Source organism: Perna viridis, chromosome 7 (genome assembly GCF_037379345.1).
Source record: "Perna viridis isolate PV_CMFRI_1.1 ecotype Kerala chromosome 7, ASM3737934v1, whole genome shotgun sequence".
NCBI classification, from domain to species: Eukaryota; Metazoa; Mollusca; class Bivalvia; order Mytilida; family Mytilidae; genus Perna; species Perna viridis.
Window position 1 is genome coordinate 41,257,007 of NC_142451.1, and position 12,461 is coordinate 41,269,467.

The 12,461-nt window shown below is 32.1% G+C and overlaps 1 protein-coding gene across 2 annotated transcripts; it reads right to left on the reverse strand.

Moving 5' to 3' along the window:
- Positions 1 to 311: 311 nt before the first annotated feature.
- LOC148612733 (pre-mRNA-splicing factor 38B-like) lies at positions 312 to 10,989 on the reverse strand. Of its 2 annotated transcripts, none has more exons than XM_088594406.1 (7): positions 10,861 to 10,989; positions 9,263 to 9,439; positions 8,708 to 8,776; positions 7,597 to 7,748; positions 6,682 to 6,742; positions 4,239 to 4,501; positions 312 to 2,952 (listed from the first exon to the last, which is right to left on the reverse strand). In XM_088594406.1, exons 2-7 carry the CDS (start codon positions 9,416 to 9,418, stop codon positions 2,556 to 2,558), a joined length of 1,098 nt encoding a protein of 365 aa, XP_088450532.1. In that variant the 5' UTR covers positions 9,419 to 9,439; positions 10,861 to 10,989; the 3' UTR covers positions 312 to 2,555. The 2 variants fall into 2 exon arrangements, with proteins under 2 accessions (XP_088450532.1, XP_088450533.1); XM_088594407.1 differs by having other exon boundaries at positions 663 to 2,949.
- Between the last annotated feature and the right edge of the window lie 1,472 nt (positions 10,990 to 12,461).

Consider the following 12,461-nt stretch of genomic DNA (forward strand, 5'->3'; position numbering starts at 1 on the left):
TTTCTATCCAATGATTGTCACTGTCTTCATCATCATCATCATCAGATAACTATCTACTGCTAACATGAAATGTTTATGTCATTTATCATGTATATTTTCTGTCTTTTTATTTAACACAAGAAACATGATATAAATTTAGTTAAAGGGTGCTTACCCTACCGGGGCAACTGGTTATATTTAAAGGTATTTGGTGAAGTAGTAGTTGTTCATTAGCTTTTTGTTTTGTTTTGTTGGTTTTTCTTCTGAATATTTCTTCTAATTTCTGTTGGTTTTGTCACTTTTGTTTTGTTAAGATTAAACTTCAACATTAGTTACCATTGATTTCTTTTATTCTTAGCTATGAATTAATGCAGATAATGTCCAACAGTGGTTTTCCACCTTTTAACATATTCTAATTTTTCTACAGATTTCATAGGAGAAGACAACTTTGCTTTTGTTCAATCATGACTTAAACTACTTATCCCCTCTATTCTTTAGAATGTCTTGATATGACAGGAGTAATATATCAAACCACTTACTACTGAAGGAGAATCTACATGTCACTTAGAACCAAACTTTATCGCTTATGAATCATGTCTCCAAACTGAAGACTACTTCCTGTAAAACATGATTCTACATATTGTCAGTATCATAATAACTATTGGTCAGGCATAAAATAATCATTTATAAGTTTAACTTTTATTGACATGGACTGAATTATTGATTCAGCAAACATATTGATTGTTCAGGTAAAAAAGATCAATTTTCATGATGATGAAATAAAACCATTAAAAACAATAAAAATCAAGGCTATTGCTATGCCAACATATGTAACAAAATGGTAAAAAATACGAACTTACTAATTAACCTAAATAAGTTATAAATTATCAAAGTGGTTCATTTATGTATCATGTATGTAAGATTCTACTGATATTATTTAATTCAGAACAAGAAAGTAACAGGAATTAGTAGTTAGACAAAACCTGTCATTATAAGAATTATGAAAAATGGAATATAATAATTTGCTGAAGTTCATGTGATATAAATTCAGATGGTCTTAACAAGATCTTCAAAGGCATATGGTAACTGATAATTTTAAAAACCAGTTTAAATGCCAACAAAAAAGATTTGAAATGAAATATATAAGACTCCTGAAAATTGCGTTCCCAACTTGATTTGAACATTTTGTTCTACAGAAACAGTTCGACTAACATTTAATAGGTTACTAACTGTATAAAAATAATAAATACTAACATGCAAACTGATATTTATATTTTCAATATTTGATTCTTCCAAAATCCTTCAGATTAATTTACAACAATAACAGCTGTTTTAAGTTAAGAAAAAATGCATTCAATAGTTTTCTTAAATCCAAGTTACACAGTTCTTAATTTAATGAACTCTTTGGAATTACAGATGTACCTGAGAACAAATGATAATGCCATTAAGATAGTTAACTATAACTTATTTAAAAATCATGCACAGGTGATTCAAAACCTTCTTGCAGATATCTTATTTGAATCTCCTGTTACATGATTCTTATATGGAATTATACTTGTGAAGAAAATGTAGCTTTCAAGGAATTGAAAAATAACATAGAATGAAATTTTAATCCAATGATAGTGATGTTTAAACAAAGCAACTACTTTCCCATAGTCAGAAATGCATACTGTACATGTATAAATTCTCCTGGTGTACTAATTTGCCTCATTTTCCGGGTGGACAGAGAAGCATAAACAATAGTACCCCGATATTGATTTTCAATACTATTTAACACTTATCACTTTTTAGAAACATCAAAAATAGATACCTGCAAAAATACTTATTTGACACAATCTTTGAAAGTTAATACATTTACAGTAACAGTCAACCTTAAAATAGTATCAAATCTCTTGATATAGAAAATAGCTACAAATAAACAGGGAAACTCATTATGAGTTGAGAATTCATAATATAGCTGGTTTAGACTGGTTTCTGGTGTTTTGAGAGTTTACTCCGAACAGGTATAACATTACTTACAAATTGTATTTCTTACTTTTCCATTTTCCAAACTGATTTCCATAAATCATATTTGAAGACTATTTTAAAGTAAAAGTGCAGAACAAAAAAATATATACAGATGTCATGATTTCAGAGCTACATAGCAATTTATTTTTTGCAATATTGGCAAAAACTTAAGTTCTATAAAAGTATTTAAACAATGAGAATTTTAAATGTTTGGATTACCAGTAGACACACAATCCTGTCACAAGATTTTAGAGCTACATGCCAATTTAGTTTTTGCAAAATTGGCAAAAACTTACGTTCTACAAATGCATTTAAAAAAATGAAAAATTCAAATCCTGTCACATCTTAATAACTTTACATCCTTTTCAGAATTACTTTACCCTTTTGAAAAAATATCTGATTTGTTTGAAAAATATGTAATGGTAAATGAAAATGTGTTTCACTATACTAGAGCATTAACTCCCTCATATTGCCATCTTATGTTATCTATAAAAATGAAACCATGATTTTATGAGCAGTACAAATATCCGTAAGTTTTCACACATTTTCTGAGAGTCTTCCTTTTAAAATCACCTATGTCTATCACGAGAACTTTTGTGTTTCCTATCCTTTGACCTTGAATGTGACCTTCGTCGTTTGTCTCTACTCCGTGACCTTGACCTTCTCTTTGGAGATCTGGACCTTGAGCGTCGTCTAGGTGACCGTGATCTTGATCTTCTTGAATCTCTTTCTTTTTCTCTTCTCTGCCTAGCTTTTTCTCTCTCCAATTCCCTGGCGAAATCTTCAACATGAGGTCTTCTTGGTGGAGATCTTGGACGATATATTCTGTGTGGTGAATGGCGACGGTAAGGTGGTGATCTAGGACGTCTTGGAGGACTTCTTCTAGGTGACCGTCTTCTAGGTGATCGTGACCTAGACCTTGGACGTTTAACTGGTGGAGATCCTCTTCTTGGAGGAGGTGGGCTGCTGAAAAGATAGCAAACATTATAATTAGAGCTTGCATTCAATTTGAAACAAAGCATAATTTCTCATGACATTCAATTACCAAAGGTGAGTGCAATTTCTTATGTCAGTGACATGCATATAAACAAAATATAAAGTTGTACAACTACAAAAAAATGAATTTGAAATTTACAAAGGGATAAATTCACTAACACTTGTTTCAGACCTACTATTTTGGCTGAAGTGTAAACTTACTATTTGAAACTTTCTATTTGTCTATTTTAAAGCTAAAATACTATATGAATACTAATATACTGTACTTTGGTGTATAAAAATACTCATTCATGTATTGTAGTCCATGCAATTTTGAAGTCCAAAAAAAAGTTTTTTTACATTTAGATTGCAGTAAAATTTTGTAAGATAAAAGATTGGTATTTTATACTTGATCGGTCAATTTATTTACCTTGATGCAGTATTTCCAACATAGATGTGAAGAAAAGAAACTTATACCCAGACTAATACATGATGTAAAGATCAGTAGCTATATAAATTGGATAATTTTAATTTTGAAGCATGTTTAAATTGACATACCTTATAAACAAAATCAAAAGTTGGGAAAATTGGACATTTCAGGTTTTGGTTGTAACTCATATTTCGTAATTTTACATTCTTAAAAATATTTTTCAAGGAAGAAAATTGTAACAATCAAAATAAATTTTAAAATAATCATTTTCAGCTGCAAAAGCATTTAATAATAAAGAGGGCTTGACAAAAAAGGACTTTGTTACTTTTACTTGTTTTTTTAATCCAAAAATGTAGAGGGCAAGCTATGAAATTTTATTGTCAGAAGTTGTGATGGTACAGAAGGCTGTTTTTGTATGAACATCAAAGAGTTTGACAAATGCACTCTATATTTTCTATATAAAGATGTTTCATGAAATAAACTATTTCAACACAATTCTGTTAAATTTTCTAATATTGCTTGTATTTTCCATCTACAATTTTATTGTAACACATGCGTGAACAGCAATGAAACTTTGCTTTTACTGAAGGTACATATTCAGCTAGTGAATTATGCCATTTTCAAATTTATTTAAAGCACTATATTTTTTGGGGCCTATTTTGATATTTTCAGAACATACACCTTTAGTTCCTAAATGCAGCATATTTTCAGCAATTACTAGAAATTTAAAGGATTACCGTACTCCCCAGCAAATGGTCAAAATATAAACAACATTGTCAGACAGGAAGTTGATGTCAATTCAGTCTAAAATTGATTATCACAATGTGGTACATCTGTATTATTTTACCTTGGACGCCTATGTGATTGCTTTTCAGCTTCCCCAAAGGAGAGTTCACCATCAGGTATATGTTTGGGTGACCCTCTTCTGGCATTTGTTTCCTCTTCTTCTTGTTTTGACGGATGTTCTTTCAGTTTTTCCATTAACATCTTCTGTACAGGAACTGGAATTCTGGGAAATAATGTGCTATACCATTCCAGCTTGACAAGCCACTGTCGCGCCATTTGACCTATGGTCATTTTATGACCCCCACCAGCTTTTACGTCAATTTCCTGTAAAAAAAAAGTTCAAAAGGTCAAAAATTAAATTAACTTAAAATAGCACCTGGGTTTTGCTCTAGCTACCTGTGGTAAAATATACTCAAACTCTTTGTATTTGGTAAAATCCATCCTAAATTTATCTTCTTTACATAGAATAAAGGCCTTTTATTCAGTGTAGTTCACTGTAAAAACAGATAAAACAAAACTGTAGGATGTGCGACACATTGTGGTTGTATTCTATATCAATTTCAGAAGTTAAATCAAAATTAGTCAGACTTATGTAGTTTGTTTTATTGTTGTAGTTTCCAACCACTGTCCCAGGTGATGGTTGAGCGGTCATTAACATGTTAAACCCAGCCTCATACTTAATGTGTGTTTCCAAAGCCAGGAATATTGTAGTCCAGTGGTTGTCTATTTTTTATGTTCACTGTTATTTGTTCTGTGTTTTTATATAGATTACCTTGATTTTCGTCTTTTATTACTAGTTTCACTTAATTTGTTTTGTGGCCTTTTACAGCTTGCATTATGGTATGGGTTTTGCCCATCATTGAAGACCATGTGGTAGCCTGTACACAACCAAAAGTGCCACATATGATAACCATATGGTGCTTGATTCATATGATTCTCATATGGTAATTTTTGCATAAAAAAAATATGACAATCATATGTTTGTGATAAACATATGATTATCATACGATAATCATGCAATAATCATATGTATACCGAAACATATGATTATCATATGGTGCTCGATTTATGATAATCAAATGATGCAAACCATATGATTCTCATGTGTGGCACATATGCCTGTGTAGAAGCTAGTCTTAATTGTTGGTTACTTGGTGGATGATGTCTCACTGGCAATCATACCATATCTCCTATTTTTACATATTTAAATATTAGTGTATTTTGGTTCACAAATTAAGAGCCTCTTTCACAATTAAGTTTTTAGCAAGAGTGATTTTGTCCTATTCGTCTTACTGCTATACAATTGTTTGGTCTAGAAGATTACAAGTACTAGAACTGCAAACAAAAATCTCTGATATAACATGATTTTAAATATGAAAAGTAATTTATCAAAAGTGTGCAGTATAAGATATATAATAAGATAAACTGTATTTGGGGTCTTATTATAACCTCAATTAGAGGTCCGTCAGCCTCTCTGTTTCTTGGACAGACCACTGTCGGCAACTAGAGCAAGGCCCCTGAAATACATCTTAATTTACACTCTACAAAAGAAAGAAGTCCAGTCATTAAAAAAAAAAACAACATTTCTTAAGAAATTAAATAAAGAACAAAACTGATGACAAAAACGAATGTCTCTTTAAGATATTGATTTTTTTGTAAAAATGTATGTCAAGTTCTAAAATTTTCGTTATTTCAAATTTGCTTACATTCAATAGAAAAAGGCTTTATTAATAGTGAAAAAAAAATCCTGAGATTTTGATTTTATGTAACTCATAACAGTTGAAGTTCATAATTATATGTAACACAATACAAAATAGGACTGAATTGAATTGCAATTACTATTTATTTTCAAATAAAACCCTCAATACATAACAGAAAAAAAACCAATACCCCCCAAAATGTAAGTGTAAAAAAACAACTTAAATTTACGATATACTCACCACAATATGAACTGCACAGCAATCCAAAAGTTATAGTGGAATGTAATGTGAGTATTATTGCAGTTCTTCAAAAATAAAGAGAGTCCATTCCCAAATGGAGAAAGAAAGTCAATCATTAATTTCTTGCAAAGATACACAAATGAATTATCTTATTAAAAATTATTACATCAACAGATCACATATGTAAGGAAAACAACAAATAACTTTAGCTGAAAATTATATCAGGCCAAAAAAAATTATATGTATGTTTCCTGCTACCTTGCCTACCATAATCAATTAATGACCATTTTGGCTCAAGTGCCATTAAAGTCTAGATTGTTTCCCCATTAACTCAATGTTAAGTGTTTTTCAAAAATAAAATATATTCCCTACCTGCCTACCCTATTTCTTGCTAGTAGCAGGAAACAATACTATTATTTTTTTTTTAACTCAGGAAGTTGTGAAAGCCTGTAGTTGAAATGTTCCTTTAAGTTTAATCAAAACAAATAATAAAAAAGATCAACACCTAATTAATGAACTGCAATAAAACTCTGTGTATGTATTTTTTTCTGGTCAGATTCTTACCTCCTCATCATCAAGGTATGGTTCAAACCAATCCCATAATTCTTTGGGGTCCTGAGTGTATCTGAAAAGGATGTTATCGTGATATATCATAACAAGTCAGTGTTCTAGGATTTTTCAGAAATTGAGGTTTCCTCGGGAAAAATCCATATAAAATCAACTTTCCCACAGTCAATGACTGCTTTCTGAACAAAACAAATCCTCACAGCATACAAATTTTTCAACTTGCCACAGGAAAGTGTAATTAAGTACCTAACTTTCCCTGACCCAAATTTCACTTGCCCCGGGTAATGGGAAATAAGAATCCTAGAACACTGCAAGTCTGCTAGGTTTTAACCCTACATAACTGATCTGGTCCCAAAGCCACAAAACTTGAAAAGTTATTTAAGTCTGAGAAAATTCTTAACTGTTAGTGATGTCATCAATTTCAAAGATTTTGATTGGAGTTACTATGTAAGATGGTGGGGGGGACCTCTATAAATATTTGATGGGTGGTTGATATTTCAGTAAGCCTTTAAATGAATGAGTAATCAATGGGAACAAATATTCTAGAAAGTAATCAATTAAAATTGTATGCATGGTGGGGTCAAATTTTAGTGCCTCTCCCCCCTCAACGTTCATTTATTTCTGGAATAGCCCTTAGCAAATAGCTCTACCACAGTGTCTGGTATATCTTGATACAGTTCAGTGGAAATTCTATAAAACTTTGATTACTTGGAAGGAAATTTATTCAGTTTTCTGGTTTGGCTCGTTTCATTGGATTCAGTGAGTTTTTCTTTATAAATCTTACATACATCTCATATAAATACACCACAACTTATTAATTCATTAAAACATCAAATAGAAAAATGGAATTCAAAGGGACCATTCTTACTTGATAATATCATATTGAATAAGTCAACTGTTTTTCAAACCTACCTGATGTACATAAATCCAAGCCCTCTAATATATGGCGAATCTGAGTGTGTGACAAGTCCATTGACTTGTTTTCTTGTCAACCTCAAAGTAAACAATTTGTACAACAAACAGTAAGCACTGGATACAATTCCACCTGCCCCAACACCTCGTACCTACAAAAAAAATTTCACAGCATTGTATGAGTTATCAAATAAACTACTGCACAACAGTAAAGGGTCAATAATCTTATCCATTCAAAGTCCCATAACTCTGAAATAAAATCACATAACGAATGATAGGTAGAGGTCTTCCATCTATTATCCAATCATTCATAGCAGTCTGTCCCTTAAGCCACTAGCCTTCAGTGTTTGGAAAGGCATAGGGCCATGGGCCATTTGCAACTTCTGACAGTATAGAAACGGATATGGTTTGTCAACAAATGGTCCCTTAACTGAAAAAAAAAAACTGAAAATAGCCCTTTCTTAAAAATTTCCTTCCCAACCACAATGCCTTATGCCCAAAACTATCAAAAATTTATTAGGGCTAGAAGAAATGGTTTAAAGCTTGATTCAATGTATATTTAAAATCAAGAAAATTGAAGGTTTGGGCTAGTAACTGAACAAGTTTTTGGAACAATGTGCAAAGCTTTTTTATGTTTATCTTACAATATGTGGGTAGACAGACAGGGGTATACCATAATAAATCTATCAGAAAACAGGTGTATAAAAAAGGATAGAGCTATGTCATTGGTTCTTAATTTTTTTCTTACCCTTAGACATAGAAAGTCTCATTCAGCTTTTCAATTACAGCTTCTTAATCTTATAAAATCCCTTTCCACATGGGATTTATAATTATCAATTGTTCATTTTCCCTAGGCACATTTTCATTTGCATTTAGTGACAGAACATAAAAATTCTTGAAATCTTACGCAAAACATAAACAAAAAAAAACATATTCTGCAAAAGCAGAATGAAACTTTCTTTACCATATCAAGTTCTGTACATGCTATTTTGACATTTTTATTGGAGCATGTAATTTCTTGTCAAAGTACATGTACACTGTATGAAAAACATACAAATATAAACACTGACTACAATACAGCTTACTGTTGTATACCTCATTGGAAACGTACCCCGCCACACATGCCTGTCTGTCCAGCTGTCTTCCTACTCCCTTTCTCCCATGGCTCTAAATGGTCAACCTGAAAAAAAAAGAGAACAAATAAATTTGTAATGAATAAGAATTCAAGTCTTTAATCAGTCTTCGATATTGGGACCAGCCCATCAATCAATGCTGGTAAAAATAGAGACTCTCTTGCAGAAATTTTGCTTCCAAGCCAATGTATCTGATATAAAATTCTTTTCAGATTAAGGATAGGGGCTTATTGTCTGAAATTTAGTTGGCAAAAAATGAGAAAAGATGACTTAACACCAAAATAAATAATGAGATAATATGGAACTACGGCCATTTCAAACAGCATTTTTATGCTCACAAGATAAAGTCACATTTTACATGATTTTGAAATTCTCTTTCAAGCAACAGCACATTTGAATCTTCCTTTAAATGTGCAAGGAAATTTAAACAGCTTCCATCCTTATCTTTATCCTTAAGGATACTGGTAAAGAAAAGCATTTCCTTTTTTACAGTTTTAAGCATTTTAAAAATTATACAAGTACAATGTACTTACCCTGTAGTAAATTTCATCTATGACTTCATGATACGTCTTCAGTTCATACAGATTAACTTTGAAATATGGTGAGGACTGAATATTTGTCAGAATGAGCGGATTTAAATTCATAGTCTTCTCATTTCCCCATACTGGTAATGGGTTGTTAGGTGCCATTTTAAAACCTTATTCTGTCATCTGAAAAACAGTAATGAAGTTTACATTAAATTTCATGACTGTAGACCATCTTCAGATAGAGAGTCAAAATCATAGTAGTGTTTGTCAGTCAGTAAACTTCTTTACCTACTTGTTTTAGTAATTTTTCTAATATATTCAGGATTAATTAATTCAAGACTATCATGTAATTATTTACAGGAGTCAAAATGAACTTTTGGAGGCAAGAAGCCAGATAAGCTACTAGACTTAAAAATCAATTAGCCCGATTTTTGGCTAGAAGTTAGGGTCAACTATTACACTGTCACATACTGCAAGGGAAGTTCTTTTGCAAATGCCATAACAGTTTTTGTTGATAAACATTTTGAAGAAATAAATTATACAGAACATATTCATCAAAACCAGCTGTAAAAGATATTGGCATCAACGATGCACAATTTCCGAATCCTAAGAAAGAACAGGATCCTGATGATAGTAGGTTTCTGATAAAAGATTACTAGTGGTAGCGCCAATTGCAAACTAGTTTACAATCATGGCGACAAGTAACTTTCACATTCATTTCCGTTCCTGAAAAATTCTTCATTTATATAGAGCTTACTACCAAGAATTTTTAAATGATACATACATTATAGAATGAACATTTTAATTTATATATGATTTTAAGCATTGTCCAAGTACAATGCAAGTAAAACTAAAAAAAAATAAAAGACGTTGATGATCGATGAATAGCATATTGTGATACACATATCCTTACATGTAGCTACTGTAGTATTACTCTGTAGAAATATATGTCAGGAATTGTATGAAACTATTCAACTTATTACCTAGATTTAGAAGTATGGACGATCAGAACAGAGAGGGATAATTGCAAGAGAGTATATGCAGCTTCACTTATAACATACATGTTACTGAATTTTGTGGAATACATGAGTATGAGGAAAAATAGCTTGTTGCATAGGGTAGTGGACAATTGGAATAGCCTGCCAAAGTTTTAGAAGCCAGTACTGTGAAAAGTTTTAAAAATTTTCTTAATAATAATTGAAAGAATAACCCAGTGAAGCAGATATGAGATCCACTGAACCAATGGATCAAAGACCATGATGTATAAAGAGGATCCATAACTCAAGGTAAATGTAAAACACTTTCATAGAGCAATGTAAATTTGCCATTTCATTATTTGAGTCTTGAAATCCATTGTAATGGTAAATACCGTCAGTATTCGTGATAAATTAATGTCGACAAGAAAAATTCAACCATGCTCGTGTTGGTTTTATCCTCGAATTCAATGAAAATTAGACGACATGGTTAAGTCCCGAAGGTTAAACTGTATGAAAATCAAACGCATTTCCCGCGTGGTAAAGCACTGCAAAACTCAAAGCGTCAGTGTTTTTCATATCTAGAACAATAATAGAACAAAAACCGATTGCAAAACATTGGCGACCTACCGATGAATCTAAGACTAAACCTTTTTGTTAAGAATACAATGATAAAATGTCATAGGAGTATTGGTTTCAGGGTCAACTTCGGGGATTTGAATGTTCGTTATCACTTCGTATGATAAACAGGAAGTAGTGAAATGAAAAGAATAAAGGACACATTTTCTCCTGCGTATGGAGTGTTCATATCACAACTCATACGTTATGCCAGAGCTTGCTGAAATTACGCAGACTTTTTGTATCACGCTAGAACTCTAACAAATAGGCTTCTGGAACAGGGTTATGATTGAAGTCATCACTACAGAAGTTTTATGGTCGTCATCATGAGCTCGTGGATCGTTATGGTGTGTCCATCAGCACCATGGGAACTGATTTAGGTTACAGACCACCAATTCAACCAATGAGCATTTGGAACGCAAAAATAGTCCTACGCAGAAATTACCCCTGTTCCTCATAGTGCTGTGAAAAAAGTTCTCTTCTCATTAAAAAAATTTAAACAGTTTCTGAAAGGAAAAACATTTCTGTACATTTTATAGGTGCATTTTGCTTCTTGTGATGTGAAGCCTAATCTCCATAATGATTTCTAAATATACCCCTATCTTGTGAAAACACTGGGATTTCCCATGCTATTTACAGACACTTCACTTCCGGTGACCAGTACTGCACTGCAAGTCTGCTAACCCCACATGCCATTCTGAGGATTGTGAGCTGACATATGTAGAATCATGCTGATATATAGTCCTCTGCAGGTTAAAGTTAAGGTAAAGTCCAGAGGAGCCATTGAATATTGTGAAATTAGCATAGAAGCCTATGGGAAGTGGAATTAGTGGTTTTTAGCCTTTATTCAACGGGTCATAGTTTTCCTTTCCTCGTCTGTCTACCCCGGACTTGACTTTTTATGAGCAACTCGGCGGGTGTTTCTAGAAAAGCAGAGGACGCTTACCCTACCGGTGCACCTGGTCCATGCTCCCAGTTTTTAGTGGAGTCCGAGTTGCTCATTTACTTTTGTTACTTTGTATGTATGATTTTAGTTACTTTATGTTCTTTGTTGTGTATGTCTGTTTCTTTTAAATTCTTAATTGAATTCTTTTGGTAACCTTGGTTCCCTTGATTACTCTTTCGCTGAGCAGTCGGTCAAATCAATAAGACGTCGCGCAGAAGTAGTTTGATGAACTCGTGTTTAAATTACTTTTGAAACAGAACTTTTCTTTCATAATAAAAGAGCAAATTTAAGTTACTTTATTCCACTAGTCATTATGTTATTAACATTGATATTCATAAAATATGAAAATAACACACAGAAAGCTGTAAAGATATCGTGAAACTTGTAAAACTATACATGTATATAAGTAACAAGAAAACAGTTTTCTACATATCACTTTTTCAAACCTCATCAGATTTTCCCTAATTTTGTATGATAGAATTTCATGGATTCACCACAAAAAAAATCAAGACTTTAAGGCCATGGAAAATGTGATCAAAATGTTATATACCAAAATGGACGAATCGGTAAGAAAATACATGCATGGCATTGCTAGTGCCTATTTCAAAGTAACTTATATATTCTAAACAGTGTTTCTAAATGTGCATTACAATAGTTTTCTAAAATT

Coding starts and splice junctions, on each gene's coding strand:
- LOC148612733 (XM_088594406.1), bottom strand. CDS start 9,418: ATGGCACCTAACAACCCATTACCAGTATGGGGAAATGAGAAGACTATG. Junction 8,777..9,262: donor TAGATGAAATTTACTACAGG/GTAAGTACATTG, acceptor TTTTTTTTTCAG/GTTGACCATTTAGAGCCATG. Junction 7,749..8,707: donor AGACAGGCATGTGTGGCGGG/GTACGTTTCCAA, acceptor TTTTTTTTGTAG/GTACGAGGTGTTGGGGCAGG.